Source organism: Styela clava, chromosome 13, assembly GCF_964204865.1.
Source record: "Styela clava chromosome 13, kaStyClav1.hap1.2, whole genome shotgun sequence".
Classification (NCBI taxonomy): domain Eukaryota; kingdom Metazoa; phylum Chordata; class Ascidiacea; order Stolidobranchia; family Styelidae; genus Styela; species Styela clava.
In genome coordinates this window covers 19,998,823-20,023,105 of record NC_135262.1, presented here as the reverse complement: position 1 = coordinate 20,023,105, position 24,283 = coordinate 19,998,823, and the positions used below count along the sequence as shown (strand labels likewise).

Here is a 24,283-nt window from a genome sequence, read left to right as displayed (position 1 = left end):
GAGACTTGATAGGAGACGAGCTCACACTCAACGTAGCATTAACACTTAACACATTTTGCAGTTGGGAAGTGACTTTGAATGAAGCACATTCCTTGCAATCGTTCATGAATATAAATATTTATCTTTTCCACTTGAAAGAAAAAATGCTATGAAAGTGATAGCTGGAAAATTGCAAAACTCACTGTCAGTCATAAGCTTCTTTTCCTAATTTTTACTCGCCCTTTATTTACCAATATGTTGACGTCATAAAATGACGAGTCTTCTGGTTGTTTAAACACGTGAAAATGCGCTTTAACATGAAAATTTCGAACTGATTAAACTCATAGGATAGAGATAAAACGAAAGTTTTTCAAATCTTTCTGCTGAAAAACCCCTTAACTGAAAAATAACAAACATGACGCCGACGCGCCTTGCCAGGATGATGCACCGCATTGAGGGTATTTCCACACGTCCCGGTGGTCAGAACTCTACGTGTATGTACAGAATTAATTTCTAGTAAATACGAACTTAGTCAATCTTCATCTCGTACATAGTTTGATACAGATAATTAAGAAATCCAGGTTGAGTAAAATGATTTCCCGAAACCTGTGAAAATTTCAGTTGCAACAATAATACGTCATAAGTAAGACGTTAAATGATATACAAACATTTTCTCATACATTTACCTGTTGCCAGTTTAAAATCTCACACACGTGTCTCGCATATACATCTCACATACGTGGTCTTACCATATTGTTTACCTAGCTTAAACCATACTTGCTTTTGTCACGTCTCAATCGGTATACCCCTGTTGCACAACAAAGTCATTCCTTTTACATAGCATCTATTGTTCCTGGCAGTATAATTTTACCCGAGGTTACCTTTCATCTTAATGAAAATTTGATAAATTTGAGCTGTTTACCGCAGAAAGCACACATATACGTATATAAAAATTTGCTTTGTATACACTGTACTCGATTTATCCAGTCAAAGCTCGCTTAAATATTTTCTTTGTGGCTTCAAACTTCCAACATTAAAAGTATCGGGATTCGTGATAAGAATGTAAAAGAGTTCGCGAACGTTTTTAGCATAATTCATCTGCTTTTGTTTTGCTATTTGTGATCGTGTGTTTATCCGTTTACCACAAAGCGATATAGTTAGAAATTTTTTGTTTGTAACAATACCCTCAATCTAAAAATTCTTTGAGTATGAAATATGTATAATATGACGTAAAACAAGTCATGTAAATAGTAAAATAGTCTGACGAATAATATTGCTGAATCACTCTGCGATAGACAACAAGATATTTACCGCTATTCGTTTTCCCCTTCGGTTCATACGATCAAAATATGATTTAAAAAGTAGTTCTTAGGATGAGCTACTTCGTGTAAATATAATTGAGTATAAATTTTCAAATATAGGAATTATCCAAACTAGAGCGTGAAATAAATATACAAACACACAATGTAAACGGATCACCGAATAATCACCCTAACAACACACAAAATCAGTTTATCAAAATCATTAAGGAATCAATTAAATGCTTAGAATAGTAATTTTATAGCAATTTATTTTTTCAATTGAAATATCCCTTTGAACAAATCGAATTTGGATATTGCGGTTTGAAAACAGATTAAATTGCTCATATTTCATATCGTATTAATTCGCAGTTCATACTTGCGAAATATTACAAATGTGAATATATAAGCAGAAAATAAATAAATAGTAAAATATTCAGTATAGTTTATAATATTATTAAGAGAACTAGCTTTTGAAATTTTCAGGTCTGAGATAGACCATTCATTATATATGAATAGTTCTATATAAATAGAAAGTCCCGTTGTAGCTGAGCAAACAGACTCGTAAAACAGACGGGTATAAATGCTCGTTGATCGCATGTTTTGGACACAAAATTTTGCAGATTTTGAGAGACAGTGAAGTGTCAAATAAAAGTTGTACCTTCAGCAGCAGCCATAATATAACGCACGATCAAAGCAATACTGTAAACTTATTTTATTACAAGATATAAAACTTCTTTTTTTTATGATTTGCGATAAATTGCGGTTGTAATGCTCTGTACGCCCCTAAAAACACGAAGATTTTTATAACTAGATAAACACGTAATACTTTGATTGGAAGTGTGTAGTGGTCGTCTGATTTCAAGACAAAATGTATTCGTTTTGGCCAATATAATTGCAAGTATGACTTGTCTAAAGCATACTGGTAAGACGAATATTATAAATTTACATCATAAAAATTATTTAATTCCCGCGACGTACTTTGACAAAGAATGGATAAAGTACGGCAAATACCACCATTGAAATCTCCTTCTCCATATGTATATTGTTTTTTTCATAATTTTTGTATCCCAATTTTTACGGAAAAGTGTGACATTCAAGAATAGTATTCTCAGATATTAACATTGGTAACGAAGAATCAGATCAATTATTCATCAATGGAGAACAACAAAAGTCATCCTTCTATCGACAGGTATGTAACAAAATTGTTGTACTTTCTGTAAATTTAATAATAAGACGCCTTCAACAGTATCCAATTAGCGCCATTATAAGTTTATACTAAGTATTTGTATCTGTCATTTATCTACCATAGAAATATATATTATGTCAGTTAGCGCTATTTGCCGAACTTAGGTGACGTACCATGTCAAAGATTTTGGGGATGAAGTTCTTGTTCTCCGAACGATATGGACATTCACAATTAGATGAGTATGAATTGAATTCAACTTAACAATTTTCAAAAATAAAGGGGAAAAAATGCAAAGTATATATTTGATGAATATTGACTTCCAGTCGTGCATAACTTTTGATTATTTTATTTGATTATAAAACAATTTTCTGTCACTTAGTGGACTGAGTGCTATGGGTCAACTTCCTATTGAACTTGAACAGCAAAAGACCACTGCAGATATATCAGATGTCAATGGTAGGTCTAGTTCATAGGCTGTAGTTCTAGTTTTGGGTGTCAATTTCAAAGAATTCTCCATATTCCAGAGAACCTAAAATTAATTATTTTTGATATATAGAGCGCCCCGACTTATGCCGTTAATTCGGTGATATATTGCAATATTTTATTATTGTTTGCAACGTTTATCAAGTCGCAGTATAATTTACGTATTAAAATTCTTGGTAATAAATTTGAAAAACACGGAAAACTAGCTTAGGTATAATAAGCGCAAATAAAAGGCGACCTGATTTACTTTTTTAGAAATTGGGTTCGACTTAAACCCAGGACCAAACCCGAATATGAATTCATCTACCCACAATTAGAGAGCAATTTAGGCTTGCACGTAATTGACAAAAATCAATTCCGTAATTACGACAAAATCAATTACGTAATGACCCCGTAATTGCGATATTTTTCCACACATTTAAACCTATCATAACAACCAATTGAATCCACTTCTTTTCCGAATGGGACATTGAAGTTGGGTTTTCTTATTCTTGGCAGTATTACACGCCGTCGGCAGATGTTAAAGACAACTATCAAGGAGTGAATTCAAATTAATTTTATTCTGATTTTTATCTTTTGTGTTAGCTTTGGTTTTCCTTTATCACCTTCGCAAATTAACCGTCCCATTTTTATGCGATCAATTTTATTTTATCATTACCGACACTGGTATACGGATATTTATGGAAACGATAGTTTTTTAAAACCACCTTAGTACTGAATAAAAATTGCGGTTTCTAATTTATTAACCAACGACGAGCGTATTCTCTCGTTTGATTATACTTGCGATTTCCTCGCGACGAAGACTTGTTTTTGCAGCGTCTTCTGCATTATCCGACATTACTGCCTTGTTAGCATTTTATAATAATAATTATTGATGTCGATATTCCGATTACCATGCTTCATTTTACATTTAATCATTTCGCGGACTGAATGTTTATAACATTATTTGCGATAAATTTAGATCAAATATTATTTATTTAAGTATAATTTAAATATCGAACTTATATGATATGCCTTCTCCGAAAATACAAAGTTATATCGCAAAACAATGCATTTTGTGACATTTATTTTACACTCACGACATTTATTTGCTAACTCAAGTCGGCGATCCTATCGGCCAAGATTGACACAAGTATGGTCGAGTGCCGTTGGTATTCAAGTCGAAGATAAATCAAAATAAGTTTGTTATTTGGTAAGACAGTTAATCATATATGGCCGAAATATTGAGAGGAATTGTGAAAAACATCATGAGCAAGGCCAAGTCCGGACTAATATATAACGATGAAACCGTTAACAGAACATCAAGATTTTGTAATAGAAAATGGATCTCGCACAGAATAAACACACTGGCTCATATTTGATTATATATGATAGCAGTTAAATTTTTAGCGGTCCGCGAGGAATCTGTCGTTTTGCTGTTTCTCTGCCGTCTCAATCGCTTTACCGATGCCGAGAAGACGAAGTTGCGTTGGTTCATTACGCAATCTCTCTTTTGTCGTCATATTGCTATTTGATTAGCGCGACATTAATTATCACGGCGAGGTATTGGCGCGAGTGATCAATCGCTCTTTTCGCTTATTTGGTTCCAATTCGTCGCGAAAGCTCTTCGTTAAATTTTACAAGATCGTCGTGTTGAAAAGTTATGGATATTTTCCTGTTTATACCCCAAGTCTGAAATAAAACAGCCAAAAACAGTATGATATTCCATGTTCATATATCAAGTGTTGATATTAACAATAAAGAATGGTTAAGCATTGCTAATCCACACTTGGTGGGGAATTCCCACTATTTAAACGCGTGAGTATAAAATAGAATAAAATAGAAACGGAACATATATACCATAAGTAACAGAAAACTGGAACAAGTAAATAATGAATAAAAGTAAAATGGATACAAATGTTTGATAGACCATGTTTTAAAGATTGATCTCCTGCGTTCATTAGTCATTTCACCCGAAGAAGTTGAAACCGGGCGTGTTAGCGTCCATCGGTCTTGGCCACGGCCATGCTAGATAAGATGGGAGAGAAGTTGAAACCAGGTATGTTGGCGTCAATCGGTCTCAACGCAATTCTATCCCTTATCTACGGTTAAGTTACGGGAAAGTTAAAACCAGGTGTGTTGGCGTCAAACGGCCCTACTCAGTTCTTCCCTCTTAACTACGTTAATAATTTACATTGGCCATGCCGTTGATAATAGGTCAGTAAATGGCAAAGCGTCACGCCTTCCTTCACCTACGTAACAAGAGAGAGAAAAGTGAGAAAAACGGCTGCGAATACCGGAACTCTAACTTCTTCTACTTGTTGAGCTTTCATTTTTCGCAATCGACGAAATTGACTGCTTTGAAGAAAGCTCGTTTCAATGCAATAATTACGACTTTACGTAATTCGTAACTTCCCTTCCGTAACTCCAAATAATTACGTAATTCCGTAAGTCACGTGCAAGCCTAGTCAGAGCATATATTTATGTTATTTATAAAGAATTTCCAAACATGCCAGCAGCAAGTTATACAAACACACACGTGTTGGCGAGCGCTGAATATCAAAGATATAAAAGCGAAGCAGTAAAAATCGCAGAAGATACTTTAACTGATGGTAAGAGAGTCATCACAAATCCAGGATGGCATGCAGGGAAGTCTGGCCTTCATCAAATTCCGTTGGATATGGACAAAGCTAAGTCACTGCCTGGTATGATTTAGCGTTACTTGGTTTTGTAACTTTTTATTATTTCTCAACTTGAAACTGACTTCAAATCAATCATATCAGAGAGGGAATACTTGTGAATAAACGAAAATAATGTCACAAACACTCATTAGAAGTAATAGACCTTCGTCATTACTCTGCGTTTCATTGTATTCCTCCTGAAAAAATTTCTTCAACTTTGATTGGGTCTTGTTTTTGTTGAGCACGGGTTGCTCGAAACGAGTGAGTGCCAATGTCGAAAAATCTTACGAATGACTTGTTTTCCAGGTTATGGGATTACTGGAGATACGTGCTGCAGCAAGACTGCACTCTTTTGTGCAAATATTTGCGGTTGCCCATCGGAAAAAACATTGCGAATTGGCTCAATAAAAGTAGTCTCTCGAAGTAAGAATTTTACATGAAGTATTTTGCGTTTCAATAAAATAATTTATTATCAAAGGATAATTCATAAAAATGAAGTAGTCAGCAATCACTGATTGGCTTCAAAATCCCTTTTTTGACGTTATATAGAAGCAAACCAATCTAAATCTCTCACATTGCAAAATCTATTACAATGGAATTCAACGCGATTAATTTCAGCTATACAACCGATGTGGGCAGAAACATTCGAAATATTTATCACACACCGAACTTGATATAAATACAAATTAGGTATCTGGGATCTTTTGTGCTTTCAAAAACAATCTAAATGTAATAAAAGAATTGTTTGAGAATTGTTACCAAATAATAACAAAAAAAGTACTGCGCCCGCCCCTCTTGTATATCAAAAACAACAGAATTTATACGAAATCAGTTTATTATCTACATTTACAAATTTCAATGGGAACCATAGCGAGGGTGCTTCGCTGAGAAATTCGCTTAAATTTCAAAATAAATTCATCGGATTTTTATTTTTTGTGTCGGCCTTGATTGCCCTTATCGCTTTCGTGAAATTAAATAAATAACAATATCTGTATGGCTGGCTCATGGATTCGCTGTCTTTTTTCTGTTTGTATTTTTGTTTTGTTATTTTTGCTTCAAATCAAAACCTCTGAAATGTTGCTACTGCTTATCCGTTGAAATCTAATAGAATTCATTTAATGGTATTTCATATTCAAATTGATATACCCGCTCGGAAATTTTAGTTTTTTCGTTATTTGTATTGGTGATTTGAATTTTACCAAATGGCCCGCTAAAAAGATGTGAAACTCATGCGACACTGGCGCACAATAAGGTCAAGTGCGTTGTGCAATCCAATCGCTTACGAGCGAGGCGCGATTAACGTGCCGTGTCCAAGTATTTTAATTGTTTGCTGTTCGAATATTTTGCCTAGCCCTACGCAGTAATCGATAATTATTAACTCGATTCGTTTTATGAGGATAAAGTTGACTTTTATAATTTATGTAAATACCAACGTAAATCGTTACCTGGCTGGTACCTACTTCTGATAAAACGCACAATGAATTTCGCGACACTAAAAAAGATACTACCAACTACCACATAACTTTCTAAAACGTCATTGCTCGTTGAGGACTCATTCAAACGGTTGGGAAACACGGTTCTAAAGCCTCCGGTAGACCGGACTGCTAGACAATTTAATTGTATCAAATACGGTATGCCTGGTCTACCCTGGTTTGCAAATTCTTTCGTTGTAAAATCTATGTCGTATTTCTAAGAACAACACCATAAATCTTGATACATTTTTACCGAAAGTAATCTTTAGTAGACGTACTCGAAATTGAATTATGACGTCATACAGCATTTTATAAACGAATGAAAGTTTGCGCATTCTAGAATCTAGACTGTTTTTTATTTCTAATAGTTATAATGGCGGTACTTGCGTGGGGATTTGTCTGGTCCGTTACTTTTCCTCCATGTGCTACTGAAAATGAAGACGCTGAAAATGAAACTATCAGTACAACATCTCACACTGAAACCCCAGAAGAATGTATTATACCCGGTTTACCCGGATCCAGCTTGTTTGGTAAGACGTGGCGATAAGTTATTTATCAATCGTTACATTTTTTTGCATATTGAACTATTTATAGAGCTATTCAATATTATATTAGATGAAAGAGTGTTTTCCTAAGCTGCACTGTGTTTCGAAAAAAAAGCATTTTCGCGATTGTGTACCGTTTGTGACCAATAAATAGAACGTTAAAGACAATCGCAATGGCAAGTTATATTCTTTTAATGCTCATCACTGTTTTTCATTATTTATATTCTCGGATATAGGTTCTCTAATAAATTCAAGATATAAATTTTCAACCAAATTACAATTTCAGCTATTCTTATGATTTTCTTATTTGGAATGGTTGCAGAAGCTCTTATTGTGCTCATACCAATGCCAGCCAACTTACCGCCCCTACCACCACTACTTGGTAAGTATCGACGTTGCCTTTTATTTTTGTGGACGAGTTCGAATTGATCTCGATTAACTTTTCCTCTGTGATTTCTGTATAGGTAGCCTACTGATCGGTATCTTGCTACGAAATGTACCTGGTATCAACATAGCAACTGATATTGACGAACTCTGGTCATCGAGGCTTCGCAATATGGCCCTTGGAATCATTCTTGGTAGAGCTGGACTCGAGGTTGATAAAAAGGTATTACACCACACCAAAATGCAAACCTGGTTGCACTAGCTCATATTTTTTTCTAATTCCTCGTTGCTTTCAGCAAATGTACAATCTTCGTTGGGTTGTTCCGAGACTGTCGTTTTTGCCTTGTATAACAGAAGCATGTTCTTATGGACTCTTTGCTCACTGGATTCTTGGCTTGCCCTGGGAATGGTCTTTCATGCTCGGGTAAGTTCGATCTCATTTTTTTTTTGAATGAATGACACATATACTAGCACTTTAATATAGCCATAAACGGTATGTTATATAGCATATATATATACACAGAAAAATAAACAGCTGTATGACGTTAGATATCCTTTGATCGAAGACAACCAAGTGCCAAATAGCAAGTTCGAAACATATGCTGAAGTTTCTAAAATCATAACACGACTTGTAAATTTCTTTCAATCATCTCTAAAGGATAAATATAACGTAAGACAGCTGTACGTCCACAAAGCATCAATAGTTGCAATCATCAAGCGCAATCAGTAATTTCTTACAGACTTAAATAAGAACCCAATTAATTACTTACCACAATAAATTTAACGCGTTCGATTCACCATTATATGTGATTACCTGGCGATTTTTTTCATTTTGGCCATGGCATAATCTTTAGTTCAGTGCTTTCAAATATATATACAAGTTTCGGATTTTACCGCAGCCCAGGTGGGTATTATGTGCGAGAGAATTGCTAAACTGTCAGTTACCACTACCTCCACTGTTCACGTCTCTTCAACTGCAACGCTTTTTTAGTTAACTATAAAATTAGCCAACCTGAAGACAGAACTGGAATTTGGACTGGTAACTGGACGAGAGTGCGTATGTGATTTAAACCGCCAGAAACAGACATGAAAAACCTGCTCTCAGTTAATGGTTTGTGTAAAATGCTCCATCACAGCTTAATCGTCACGAGCAAGCGAACAAAAAAAATTCAACACATACGAGTGCATATCTGTACATCAAATTTGTTGACCTCAAAAAGCAATTCAATTGTCAATAAGTACTTTAAATAAAATAGTGCTGTCCAATTCACGAGCCAAATTCGGCCAAGCGTTTTAGGTACTGATTCGGACAATTATGATATTGTAATAAATATCATTGTTATGTTTGAATTGTGTAAAAATAGCCAAAAATAGTGATGTTGAGTACAAAACAATGGTGCACGTGGTCATAATACTATATTTGGAAACTTCTGCTTTCGAAAGATTTATTACGTAATATCATTTATTCATAAATTACCGTAACAAATATATAGGGGGTGTGGTCAAACAATTCGATTTAGCTCACAATTAAGTTGATGCAGTACGCAATTCTTGGTAAAAAAGAGAATGCAACTTGAACAAAAACAATTAATAACAATAAAACATTGTTCTATTTCAATCCTAGTTCATATGCTCGGATTTGTTCCGGACCTTTCCCAGGTTTATAACATAAGTTATATTTATAATTTTGTCACATATATAAAATTCATTACTCACATATATATTGTTAGTATTCATAAAAGAATGGATATTAAACCTCATTTTGATTAATTACGAATAAAATATAAATTTATTATTAACAAATTCAAGCAATATTTTATTTTTCAGCTTCGTTTGTGGTGCCGTCGCTCCAGCATGCGTTGTCCCATCTATGATAAAGTTTCAAGAAGAAGGATATGGGGTAACTCGTTTTCAACATTTTGTTTACAGTAATAAAGACTTCATTAAATCGGATTTGCAATATATATTGATGACAGTATCCAAATTAAATCAATAACCCTTTTTCATTTCATTTAAGGTCGACCATGGAGTACCGTCTTTACTGATCGCAGCTGCGTCGATAGACGACATCGTTGCAATTAATGTTTTCAATATCTTGCTCACAATTACATTCGGAGGATCATGTAAATACCAGTTCTCAATTATTAAATATCCTGGAGTAAACTAGGTAGTTAAAAAACCGCCAGAGATTAATCTTGTTTACAAATGAAGTCGGATATGAAATGGTCGCTATATAGTGTAAATTTAATTTAGGATTTTATTCTTCAATGTGATTTTATAGGTTTCATTATTAATTTTTACAGCTATCGGATACAATATTGGAATAGCTGTAGCAGAAATTGTTCTTGGAATAGTTTTGGGTTTTGTTGGTGGCTTCTTTCTTCAGAAGGTTCCTGATAGACGCCAGGTACACACAATTATACTATTCTCTTAAACAATGTGTGCGTTGGCCCGATTATCATGACGTAGAAAAATAAATACTTCGAATTGATTATCTTTTTTTATTAAAAGCACAACGTCGTTCGTGATCGTACATTCCTGTTGATTGCTTTGTCATTTTTCTTCATATTCGTAACCGATGGACCGATTGAACTCGCCGGTGCCGGCACTCTCGGAACATTACTGTGTTCGTTCATAGCTGCAATTGGATGGCAGCACAATCAGGCGGTGGGGTTTATATACTTTATTGTTGGAATGTATTTTAAATAAACAAATTATAGTTGAGTATTTCTTTTCTCATTTACTCAAAACCAACTCCTTCAACTCATAATGATTCCATATTGAAGCGCGATTCAGTCGACGATTTTTTTCAAACTGTAGTATAAAGAACTTACGTACTTTTTCATCAGCTTGGCTAGAACTTTGTATCAACATTCACGCTCGCTAAATATGATTTCCTACCGTTTTGCAGGAAGCAGTTGCTCAACACTTTAAAGGAATCTGGTTTTTCTTCCAACCGTTATTATTCGGATTGACAGGAGCCACAGTGGATTTTTCAAAAATGGATGGACACACCGTAGGTGAGAAGTATACTCATTGTTCGTAGATTTCTTAGCGACTTTGGTAAGACTGAGTGCACAACAGGATAACATAATAAACGAAAGGCATATGTTCATTAACTTTCATCACTCAAGTATTCTAGCACGTCCAATTTAGTGACAATATATTGGCTTTTTAATTTACAAAATATTTACACGAATAGAATGAAAAAATATATTCAAACGCAATACTATATCAATAGCTTTGTGGAAGTGGTCATAAAGGTATATCATAATATGGTGTCATCAAAGTATTCAACTACCCAAAATCGTAATCTTTGGCCAGTTGAAAAAACAATTGCCAACCTCAAATAAATTATATTGTCACCAATGCGTCAGTGCACTTTATTGAAAAAATGTTTTCAAATGATTCTGCAGCTTTATCCCTTGGGTGTATGCTGATCTGTCTCGCTATCCGACTGACCGTCGCTGGCAATGCTGTTTCGTTTCTGGGGTGGAGTCACAAAGAGAAATTTATGACGGCGATTTCATGGATTCCGAAAGCGACCGTTCAGGTACGCGTAGCATTTTTCACTAACGAAAAATGCACATCGGAACGAAGATAATGTGACATATATATATATATATATATATATATATATATTATTTGAAATTTTCTTTTTATTTTATTTCAGGCAGCAATTGGAGGTACAGCCTTGAATAAAGTCCATTTGGAATGTGGAGATATCTTGTCCAAATCGTATTGTGAACATCCAACGGAAGCAACGAAAAGCGCAATCGCAAACGTGACAAATGCAGGTTTGCTTGGTGATCAAACTTTTATTAAGATCTCCATCAAATTGAAATAAACGGCAGTATCATTAATGAGGATGGTGTTGTGGTGGTAACTTTGCGCTGTATGTGAAACAAAATCGTCCCCTGGATATAGTATGACACAGATGGTGGAACCAGAAGTAAAATTTAGAAACGAAGTCTTCTTTTCAGGTTCTTGCGGTTTAACACTGAGATGAATATCCTGTTCCATCTCTTTCAAATCCCCCAACCCGAACGGTCTACGACCCCTACGTATATTAGATGCATTTTTGTTAAAATTCTAAAAGTTGAAAGAATGTCGCTCAAGTTATTACAGATGTGCTCTTGTTGTCTGTCTGAGAGATGACATTCTTAATAATCTGCTAGAATCGTTTCAATTGATAATAATTTGCCTTCGAAAAGTATATATTCTTGCATATCAGAGTTTTTGTTTTGACTCATTTTTGATAATATTTTTCCTCAAACCTTTAAATTTATTTTGCTGCAGTTACAAGGCACGTGTTTAAAGCCATAGATGATTGCATTGTTGAAAACACAACAGAAGCCTTCACATACGAAAAATGCAAAAAGGACGAAGAGTATGCGTTGATAGTAAGTGGATACCCAAACGATTTTATAATGATCTATGATCAAATATCAACTGTGCTAATCTAATATTCTCAGATTCTGCAAGTTTCGGTTCTATTAATCCTCATTACAGCTCCTGTAGGAGTATTTCTCATTGGGGTTGCGGGTCCAAGGCTGCTAAAAAGATCGCCAACACATGCACAGAAAGCTGACGAAGAGCAAAATGGCGAACTTCACGAGGTATGATAAGAAAACTACCACAACAGCAGCGGATAATTTTGTTGACAAAGTTGACATAATTAAATTCTCAAAAACATAGTTGTTTGAAACAAGTATATTTAATAAACAAACAAGTGATTTTTTTAATAACATAATCGTCATCTTCATGTTGATTCTTTTGTTTTTCTGGTATGGTATAAACTTAACAAAGCATTACGTTGCGTAATTATTCATTTTTAAAAAATCCGGCTTTCTATGTTAAGGATGCCAGCGATCATTCTGATACCGGAGTGTGGGATGATGGTGTTTATTCAATTGAGAATGGACTTTCAGGTAAATATTGAATAACATTTCTATTGTATAATATACGCCGAAAATTGTTCTAACAATATTCAACAACGAGAGTTTCTTCATTATATGTGTCAATAAATGAGATAGCAATTCACTATACTATTTCGATGCTTGGCCGTTAAACTGATTTTGAAAACCAATAGCTTCAAGCCATGTAAGTAAGAAATGGCATCTATGGCAATCCTGGGATACGTCATTTCTAGCCGATTTTTTCTTCTTTTAGCTTTGAGGATATTGTATGTATCTAGAATGTTGTACTGACTAGACTAGATATGTAAGGACTAAATATATAATAAAGTGGCGTTCCATATTATTAGGCTGAATTTTCTCATTGGCATCATAGAAATTCGCATGTTATTCTTCAATATATCAGTTCATTCTATTAAACTATGACGAAGCATGCTGTCACGAGGAGATGTGTTTGTCATATAGTCATAGTGCAATATGTCCGATCAGACATGTAGTGATTGTCGACCCAAATTTCAAAATCAATTCCCAACAAATCGTTAAAAAAATCCAAGACTAAAATAATCGTTCCAAGTGATTCAATTGTCGTGCTGCACACTAGCTCAAAATATCTTCTAACGTTTCGTCTTTAGACATGCATAATTCAAATTGATGTTTCAGCATAATATAGAAATATATTTGTGTTAGTGGTAACTTCGATCTTGCTGAAGTATCTTTTCATTAAGTGCATACGGGCCCATCTCCACAAAAGAGGACAAAAAGGATGATTAGATCCCATAGAAACCGTATCGCCAGCTAAAATTATCGCCAGCTATAATGATTTTAATATCTTAATATTCACAGGAAAAACGAACTTGAATTATGAAGACGAAAATGACGGCGAAACAAAACTATAGCAAAATATAGAAGGTATACGCTGGAATGAATGAAGAAGATTTTTTTTTATTGAAGAACTTACCAATCACAAAAACTTCGAACATTTAAAAACAATATACTCAGTTGAATCTAAAAAAAGAAATACAATAAGACGGTACTATCGGCGGTACTTTGTGATACGCCCCTATAGGCATAGGTTATGTCGGATTTGGACACTGTTTTAAAAAATAAACTCTGGGGCTAAAGAGTAATTAGACAGAATTGAATGCCATGCCGACAAGAAAAATATAATCTGTAGTCACATTCGCAGAGATATAACGAAAGAGTATTTATTTTATTCAAAATTCATCACGTTTTCTTTTTCATTTCATGCACTGTAGCAATAATTTCTTGTATTTTGTTTTTGCATTGTTTATTTGTGTTATAACATATTACAACTAACGTAAATTTCAATTAATACAAAAACTTTAAAAGCTGATGACGTCGTCTATCGCTTTAATTAATCGTCATAGTTTCCTCAGTTTCCCAGGCTCAATGTAAATATTTGTATTCTCATTAAGTTGGGTATCGCTTCGAACTCAGCATTTTTATGAGATTGCTGATCTATATACAAAGAACGGCAGTAGAAACCAAAGCTGGAGAGACCCGGTCATTGATTTGATTGTCTTGGTGTCCTGATGTGTTTCTCGTCGACATCTTTATAGATATAACGCCAAACGACATCCGATAATTCGCATATGGTCTTCAACGCCAGCAAAATTTGATGACGATTTTTCCTGTTTGCAATTCAACATAGACGGCAATACATATTTTGAAACAAAACGGGTGAATTTTTACCACGGTGAGAACTTGGTCATTGACCCTTTTCGTTTATCTTACTGTTAGTATGTAATCTGTCACCCTTCGTGAGACAATTTAGGGAACGAAGCAAATTAATAAACCTTATATACATACGAAAGAAATACTTGTAAGGCAATCAGAACTGTGCCTTGGGTCAAACTAAATTATTACTTATCGATTTTAATCTGTAAGTATGTTGATAGGTATTTGTCTGTCTGTCTGTATGTATGTATGTCTGTTAGATGCACGCGATATCTCACGATTGCATGTGCATTCATCATATCTCGGACCAGAAGGACCTATTGATTTTGAGCGAATTATGCCGTATAATTAGCGAGTTATTGATTAATTAGTGATGGGACACAAGGTTTCACTATGGAGTAAGAGCGCTGTTTTGGGGGATCCCCTAACTTTCGATCGATAAGTCTTCGGTCTCTGACCGATATTCTCGTATTGATATTTGATCTAATACCGTTGAGATGATCTTAAATATTAGAAGCGCAAAATCTTCCTTGCAAGTACACGTATTTGATATAAAATGGCGGATTGCCGTCTTTCTGTACTTGATTACTGTTACTATTTGTTCTAATCAAGCTCGTATAATTCCATGTGGAATGCTACAGACTAAGTTTTAAACGCTAACTTGGAGTTAAAAGTTAGTTTGTATCGGGAATACTATAAGCCAACGATTCCCAAATTTCATGTTTGTACGGCGCCAAATTATCAGGGAAAAAACTCACGGCGCCCTTACACGAAAAAATAACTTGCTGCTAACGAATAAAGGCAATATTAACTCTTCAGCAAATAATAAACTGTAGTTGCAAAATTGCAGCAAGTGGCGTCTCTGGTGTTACGTAACAATAGAGGCAGAATCCATGTAACAGAAAGTAAACGACATAGAAAGGTAAAATGAATTTATTGATTCATAGACACAGCATTTAAAATATGACACAATGAAAGATTTATAATAAATACAATATGTAATCATAATTTCAATCATATATTAATTATTATTAATTATTAATTACGTTGAAATCAATTCTGTTAATTTTCGGAGCGCAATATAGTGCGTCGCGGCATATTCTTAGGGAGCCGCTGATTTAAACCATAAATACTTTTGAATTGTCTATATAGTCTCAGTATGCAGTGACATCGAAACCAATACCAATTAGAATTATCAACGATAAAAAATAACAACTATCGTATATCGAAGTCACAAAATTTAATTTTATTTGGTATTAAGTAGAAATCATAAATATTGAAAAATCACGTTGATTATCTTACAATTTCACAAAATAAGTTGGCTTATTTCTAACTAAATCATTTCTGAATAACTTTTGATGCTTGCCGGACGCAGGGTCGAAAGGCTTTCTGTATAAACAGGCGTAAAATGTATATTCGCGAGCTAATGATATTATACGCTGGGGATGGCGAACAAATTGACCCACCATCATGATCTTTAGATCCAAGTAACTAATTGATGCGAAAATCTACTGATATTTCTGTGATAAAAGTTGATAATAGAATTGACGTTAATTCAATTTAACAGTACGTGAACTACTCGAGTTAGTACATATGTTGTCAGAGTGGTCCATGCGGAATCTCCTGTGTAAAGAATGTCTTCAGCGACTCGAATGGCATGGATCTCTGTTTTGCGGCCTGCCTCATGTTCTCATAACGATTTGTGCGCAAACCGCAAAACGATTACGCCGCGAACCGGTACGGTAAATACCTACATACAGACCGGCAACAAAGTAATAAAATATTAGGAAAATAAGAACGAAAAATTCACGTCAAAGGCAGATGGAATAAACAATTTGCTACTTGTCGTAGGTTATTTACAAATGTAAGACAATTGTCAATTCTTACCAGGTATTGTCAACGAAATTCATTTCCTATATAAACAGCAATTTGCGAAAAGCAAAACATATCCTAAATAAGGTGCAGATTGTGCCGATGAATCTTCATTTAAATGCATTTCTACCTAACTGCTAAAATACACATATTTATGCACTTAGTGCAAACAAAATATTGTATTTAGACAAGCTTACTTGATATGTCTTTGACTCGGAGGATCAATGTTTATGTAAATTCCCATCGCTTATCAGGTCACGATGTTCATGAAATATGTTTAATACTGACTCGTATATTTCCCATTAGCTGTAATTGCCGACCACATGTATAACCTATTTACGCTATACAGCACAGTTTACAGTTTATACATCTTTTTGCACGCACTGAAAATGAAGTTTACAAAGACAGTGACTTGGCAATTAAAGAAGTAATAAATTAATTAGAGTGATTAGAGTTTAACGGTAAATGATATGTAAACAATTAAAATGTAAACAACTCACGCACTCATCAAGTGATGAAATCAAACTGCATGTTCACTTCTGGATTCCCTTGGTTTCTGTATGATGAGTGGTTTTGGCATTGTCCGAGAGTGCTATTTTAAGTATTATAGATATTGAACGACTTATTATAAAGGTTAGAATTATAGAGGTTATTTAGGCTAAATTGGATGTCTTTGTGTGTGCAATAGTGTCTCTGTTAACCCCCATCTCAAGTACAATGCATGTTGCGTCTCCCTTCACCCTGCGATATGTTATGTTTCCTTTTATTTGTGTATATCTAGTGTATTTTCCGCATGGTGAAGAAATAAATTACTAATCACTGATATTGGTACCTGTGGCCAATGAATGCATCTAGTCGCAAAGCAATTTTTAAAGTTTAATCAAGTAAGTTTGCAGTTTTTATTTAGGTTGAATGGATATATTACATTTACACAGTTTTATCACGAGGAACTCTTATCACGTTCAACTAGATGATAAATAGTAGGGGAGGAACAAGTTCGGCATTAGCCGTATTCGATGAATCGGAGTAATAGGTCAAAACGTAAAAGCAAGAAACATGTTTCTGAGTATGTTTTCAATAATTTGCGCTTATCAACCTAAAATGTATCTTGTATCTTCTCGAATACCGCTGGCGCATGTAGCTGTTACAATATATTAGGCAGCACCTTTCCACAATTTTTGTCATATTTTTTATCACTACACGAAAGCGAATGCCATTCAGTTTTGCCTCGATTATACCCTTGCTATATTCCTGCGGACTTTTGTTAATCATGAGAGTATATTTCGCACAGCGGCGTTATTAATCGGCCGTTATGTAAAGGTTTGTAGTATATCGTGTAGAACTGATATGCACTGATCTAAAGATACCAATTTTGATTAAGATACGTGCTAAATTTCACTTAATTTAAACTAGATTCAGGTTGGTTTGATTCGATATGACATGAATTAAAAAGTATTTTCGACAGTTTTATTTTTATGAATAATCTTTTGATAAAAGTATTTTATCTAAATCTAAAATATTTCATGTAAAAATTGATTATTATCCTAAAAACCATTTTTATTGAATCAATTCGCAACGTTTTCTACGCTGGGCAGGCGCGATTATTTGCACAAATGAGTACAGCGTTGGTGCAGCACGTAAATCCGATCATCCCGTAACCCGGAAAACAAGTCCTTTTGTTAAATTTTTGCTGTTGAAAGTCATTCAATTCTCTTGCTCAACAGCAAAATCGTGATCCGATCAGTGTTAAAGTTTTTTTTTTCATGGGGCACACGTTGGTACGCTGAGTAACGATAAAGGTAGGTTACATCTGATTAGTGTTCTCGGGATTATTTTCTGCAAATCCTGACTGTCTCGTCTGAAATGTACCATATATTTACAGGTATTCGCGCAGTATCTCTGAGATGATTGACTTGAAGAATGTCCCCAGTTTAGAAATAATGAAAATTTATGCGGTCATTTTGTCTGTCACGTTTTATAATCAAAAATATAAATTGAAGCTCTCTAATTTTGGGTAGATAGATTCATATTCAGGTTTGGTCAATCAAGGGTTTATGTTACGTCTTACCAAATTTGAAAAATATTGAATTGGGTCGCTAAGCTAGTTTTCCGTGCTTTTCCGACGTTTTGGCATGAGTAATTCATACGGTAATTCATACCGAGAGTCCGAGACCTGATCAACGTTGCAAACAATATTATTGAATTTATATATTGTATTATCTCGGAGCTTGAATGAACAGCATAAATCGCGACGCCCTATATTTCAGATAGCTAATTTCAGGTTCTATGAAATTCAAGGAATCTCCTGAGATTTGAAGCTAAAACTAGAACTACAGCCTATGAAATAGACTAGACTTACTTACCATCGGCACCGAGTATATCTGCGGTTGTGTTTTACTGTTCGAGTTCACAAGGAAGTTGACCCATAGCACCCAGTCCACTGAGTGACAAAAAATTGTTTCATAATCAAATATAATAATCAAAGTCGCTGTTGGATATGCATGACTGGAAGTCAATATTCCTCAAATATATATTTGGCATACTTTGCACGTATTTTTTCTTATTTAAAAATTTACTGTGTTTGTTGTGCAGCAGGGGTATACCGATTCAGACGTAGCAAAGTATGTTCAATGGCAAACACTTGATCAACGGTAGAAGATTTGTTTTAATTAAAGTCACGTATGTGAGACAAGTGAGAAATTTTAACCTGGCAAAAGATGAATGTATCAGAAAATGATTGTATATAATTTAAGTTTTATACAGTCTCATTGGTACATCTGCAAATTGCGTAGGCTGTTGGCAATACTTTGCTCAACCTCTGTTTCTAACTGCATACTATTTACGAGTCGAGATTAAGATCGACTCTGTTTGTATTTACTAGAAATTAATGCTCTAAGTACAAATAACAGAGTGCTGACCACCGGGACGTGTGGAATTACCCAATATCTCAGTGCGGTGCATCATCTTGTCGAGGCGCGTCGGCATCATATTTGTTATTTTTCAGTAGGGGTTTTTAGCAGGAAGATTTGGGAAAAATCCGTTTAATCTTTATTCTAGTGAGTGCAATGAGCAATTTTTTATGTTAAAGCGCATTTTCACATGTTGTTTGTTTTAGTCAACCAGAAAATGCGTCATGATACGACGTCAACATATTGATAAATAAAGCTAGAGAGAAAGGGTAAATAAAAAATGAGCAAAATCAGCTTATGACTGACGGTGAGTTTTGTAATTTTATAGTTATTACTTATATAGCAATTTTTTCTTTCAAGTGGCAAAGATAAAGATTTATTTTCCTGATCGATTGCAAGGAATTTGCTCGATTCGAGGCCACTTTTCAAACAATCGTAAGTGGATTACGGTCTATATTACATAGGATTGCCTTGAATATCTCACAGCTATTTTACTATGTCTCAATAAATACTTCTACAAGGTTGAAAGTTACGAAACATGTTATATTCATCAAAAATAGCATTTTCATTATTCAATGCACAGAATTTACTTCGAATATGTAATCAGAGTATGTAATCCCAAATATGCCCATTTTCCTGTAGGCCATGCAGTTACGAATCGCAAAAACGTGTTTCCATCATTAAATTCCCTATTCTGACACTAATTTCATCTCTTCTGCATTCACTTACAAGAACCATACGAGAAAGCATATAATAAAAATAATTTTTTATTTCATGTAAAACCTCATCCAGTTATTTATCCATATCGGTATAATATTGTCATCGAAAGTGGAAAAACTACCAGTCAGTTTATTTGTATTTATATCAGCGTGGAAGTTTAGTCGGTTGATTATTAGCATGTTGGTAACTCTTCTCAAGAAGCTGAAAATATATTTTTCTCGTCCATTTCACGACACTCAAAAATAAATGAATAAAAAAAATGATTGTATAGCCTACTTATTCTCATATTCTTTCAATGATGTTTGTGCTACAAAATTCACAGAGCATCCATGCAAGCCAACGTAGTATCTTGATAATGGACTCAAGTCAATTTGGCAACATCTATTCACGTATTTGTTCCGAATTTCAGGCTAAGCAACTGACTAGTATAATATGACTAGTCAAAATCTGTTACTTGTCACTCATTCTCTTATCATTGAATTGTCATTGACTAAAATATGAATATGGGAAATAAAATACCGTTGTTTACTATATGCCCGCGATCTGCTATTTGCGAAGGTCTGTTTGTAGCACATTCCAAAGAATGTTTTACAGCCCAAAGACCCAGCATTATTGACTTATTCAAACAAACTAATAAATATGCGTGAAGGGGTGAGAATCCTATGAGCCACATATTTTAGATTCTTGTACAATGAATTTGAAATTTGTTTCATGTACATTGTACAATATTGTTTTTACGACCGGTCGTAAATAACTTCATGCAAATACTATTTCATATTAAAATTTTATTTGGAGTGTGTGAGTTCGTACTTCGTAGTATTCAAATATCCACTTCAGAACCGCAGACAGTAAATAGCTCAAAAAAACGTTTACAACTTCATCATAAAATATGTAAGTTTGAAGCATTGACTTTAAACAGTAAACACTATATTTAAAAATATATAAGAGGTATTTAAATAAACATGAATACATGAATATAGTAAGGAGGCTACAAGATAAAATCACTTGTTCACATTTCCTCGATGTGAATAATTGTTCTAGATGAATACTGATATCCGCAACCCCTTTTTAAATAACTTATTTGGATGGGAATTTTATGTGTCCACGTTAACTACTTCCCAGACAAAAACAGTGGATAAAACTAATTATCTTTGATAATGACGAAGCACCATTGTGTATGGACAAAAACTCTTTTTCAAAGCCCAAAAAAAATTATAAGAAGTGAAATAAAAATGAGAAGCAAAATGCTACTCAGGTTTTTAATAGGATTTATCTTCTCCTCTAGGGTAGGTATTTTGTTTTTCGTGGATTTTTTTACATGCTGTAATCCTGTTGTGCCAAAGCAATACAACAAACATACAAATACTGTACCATTATCATCAATTTATTCGTTTTTCAGGAAATGAAAATTTTATTGTAAGTCATCGTTCATACTACAAAAACATAGCATGATATTATCGAATCTGTGCGTGGTTTAGAAATGTACAGAATATATATGATTGTTTCAACTAAGCAAGACTAATGAGTATATTGGTGAATCGATTTCCATTTTTCAGTATTTGTGGCGACTAACTAAATCGCTTTGATGTATATGTAGTTCACGTAAATAGTTACTAAGCGTGCGTTACCGGAAACGAGATACTTTCCACTTACCTATAGCTTCTCCTAAATTTCAGAATAAGAAGATATACCAAGTATATGAAGAAGGCTGATGCTCGTTAATTAATGGCTTTCACAAAAATTTTCGTAAAATGATTTTTTAAATTTTCACACAATTATTATTTTGGACGATTGCAGATAATAACGAAACATTTTTGAAAGAGCTGTGACGTTGTAAACTAGTTTCATCAAGACTCCCAGAAACTTTGTTCACATATATCACGAACCACCTACTTGTGTTAGAACAGGGACGTAAAATGATGCAATTGAGAAATGTTTTTGCTGCGATGTTTTCCTACGCTATATTGAAGTTCCTTGTGTGTTAATCCTTGTGTAATTATATCATTATTATAGAAAGATACCATCAGTATCAGTCTTTTTTTCATCGATTCATAACTTCACGGCTGCGGAATTTTAGTTAGAGGTTGACGTGTATATTATCTTGGTAATGAATTTGAAGTATTATGCGTTTCCGATTTCCAAAAGTAGGAATTGGACAATTTTGTTCATTATTGTACAAAACAAGAGCACTTAAAGAAACATATTATTGTGCATATAACTTTTAAAACTTGAAAAAAGTTGGTTCTTGGTTGCTATATATTAGATGCACTGTAGCCTAACTACTACATAAATCAATTTCAATACTTGAGGATGAGAAAAGTCGCTATAATGTGATTACAATTTTTTTTAAATTCTACGAAGGCCTACGGCTCCAGTATTTCACTTGTAAATTTTTCTGCTTCATTTTGATTCATAGGAGGACTGTTTTGAGATTTGATCTTCGTGGCCATGTACTTGAGCATTGTTACTTGTATAAAACAAATGTTTTTTTTGGTGACCGTACATTTGAACCCATGTACATTTGAACCCATGCGAATATCCACGGGTTCAATCTATATGCGGGTGTTAAAACCCATGGGTTAGGGTTAGTATGGGTTTAACTATCCGTGAAACAAAAAAAAATTCCATAGGTGCAATAGCATACAGGTGCAATTGTCGTGGGTTCAAATGTACGTGGGTTCAAATGTAATGGAACCGTTTTTTTCGATATCACCATGCAAAGATATCGCAGACTGGCGTTTTTGACGACGCTGTTGTCAGGTCAGAGTGCTTCTTTTGCTATTGCTATGAAAGTTAGCAATGCAACATGTTTTCATGGAAATTAAAACGTAGGAAGCCAAAAATTGTAGTGATGAGTAGTGGTCCCGACTCCCATCTACTCTATAGGCTACGGTTTTGGCAAAAGACGGTAAGCACATCTTGATAAAGTATATTATACAAGTCATCAAAATCAGAGTCCCGCGGTCCTGTGCACCGTTTTAATATATAAGTGATTCAAATCTCGCGATTCTAACTAAAAATTTGCTGGTGTGATATGTCATACACATCTGCTTTGTAAATGTCCGCGGACTTGAAATAATTTTGGCGTATTGAAGTCATTTTGGGCCGAGCTTGACATACTTGCTATTAGCGAGACAACTCTTGTCTCTAATATCACATTCTCAGCGTCTGCAGTGGACTGCCGTGGTTGTGATTTCACGAAACATTCATTTTATGCCTTCATGTAATGTTACTCAGCTCTACATCATTTCTATTTTTTGTTCACAGATATCCTTCATAATCAAGACTATTTATTCATTTATTAACAGAATTCATTTTCGGTCCATCTGCCAAAATTGTAATATTGGGAAATTTTAATTTCTATCATTATACCTGACTAAAAATAACAGACGGTTTCCCAGACCTTTTGGAAAATTATCTCATTTTCAATTCGATATTTTAATAACCCGTTACATTTGCCTTCTATTCTTGAGCTGTGTTTAGTCTCTGCCTTTGTCTACACAATTTCTGCCCAATCTCCTGTCATTAATAAAGAGAGATGGTTGTGACTCATTTAGAGATCCCATTAGTGATATGGTATGTCATATACATCTACAGTACCAACTGAATCCACATTCTGCGCCATATTTTTCTCCGGCATATGCTCCAGTAGAAAGAAATATATCTTTCCACTGCTATCGACTCACTTCTAACTAGTAAGTGCAGCAGAAAATACACTATATGAAAATTTAACAAAAACACGTATCGCTGATCAGATTCCATGATTTTTGGAGAATAATCAATAATGTCAAAACAGCGGCAGATCTAGCATTCCTCCTTATTAACGACGCCATCTAGAGAGCAGAATTGTGTGCGAAATTATTTTCAAACAACTGCAGTCTTGATTCAAATCAAAATGATGCGTCCTGCATTTTCTGAACGGGCTTATTTATTACCCACCGATGTCAATTTAAATGAGGTTTTGATAACACATGGTATGATTTCAGTCTACGAAATGCTGCGTCGCTGTGTGGTTTTCAGATAATATTAGAAACTGAATTTATTTGAATTTACGGATTTTGCCAGCCGTCAAACTCAGTTTGCCGCGAGCTCTCAACCATTTATTGTGAATGTACTATGGATTTTACGCCTAAAGTTTCCCAAGAACTTCAGACACGT

At 34.5% G+C, this 24,283-nt stretch overlaps 1 protein-coding gene across 3 annotated transcripts; it reads left to right on the top strand.

Moving 5' to 3' along the window:
- The first annotated feature begins 2,329 nt into the window (after window positions 1-2,329).
- On the top strand, window positions 2,330-14,280 carry LOC120333247 (sodium/hydrogen exchanger 9B2-like). Of its 3 annotated transcripts, none has more exons than XM_039400616.2 (19): window positions 2,330-2,469; window positions 2,846-2,922; window positions 5,448-5,633; window positions 5,916-6,032; window positions 7,450-7,611; window positions 7,913-8,008; window positions 8,091-8,233; window positions 8,307-8,434; window positions 9,838-9,910; window positions 10,028-10,133; window positions 10,314-10,417; window positions 10,522-10,677; window positions 10,922-11,030; window positions 11,427-11,563; window positions 11,684-11,807; window positions 12,310-12,413; window positions 12,486-12,629; window positions 12,872-12,941; window positions 13,770-14,280. In XM_039400616.2, the coding sequence occupies exons 1-19, from the start codon at window positions 2,435-2,437 to the stop codon at window positions 13,820-13,822; spliced, it is 2,124 nt and encodes a 707-aa protein (XP_039256550.2). In that variant the 5' UTR covers window positions 2,330-2,434; the 3' UTR covers window positions 13,823-14,280. The 3 variants fall into 3 exon arrangements, with proteins under 3 accessions (XP_039256550.2, XP_039256549.2, XP_039256548.2); XM_039400615.2 differs by having other exon boundaries at window positions 5,445-5,633; XM_039400614.2 differs by having other exon boundaries at window positions 5,427-5,633.
- Window positions 14,281-24,283: the final 10,003 nt, after the last annotated feature.

What these genes read in the sequence shown, in the direction of transcription:
- LOC120333247 (XM_039400614.2), top strand. Translation starts at nt 2,435, where the DNA reads ATGGAGAACAACAAAAGTCATCCTTCTATCGACAG. An exon ending in CAAAGCTAAGTCACTGCCTG is followed by an intron (nt 5,634 to 5,915) that starts GTATGATTTAGC and finishes CTTGTTTTCCAG; the next exon opens with GTTATGGGATTACTGGAGAT. An exon ending in AGGTTCCTGATAGACGCCAG is followed by an intron (nt 10,418 to 10,521) that starts GTACACACAATT and finishes TTTTATTAAAAG; the next exon opens with CACAACGTCGTTCGTGATCG.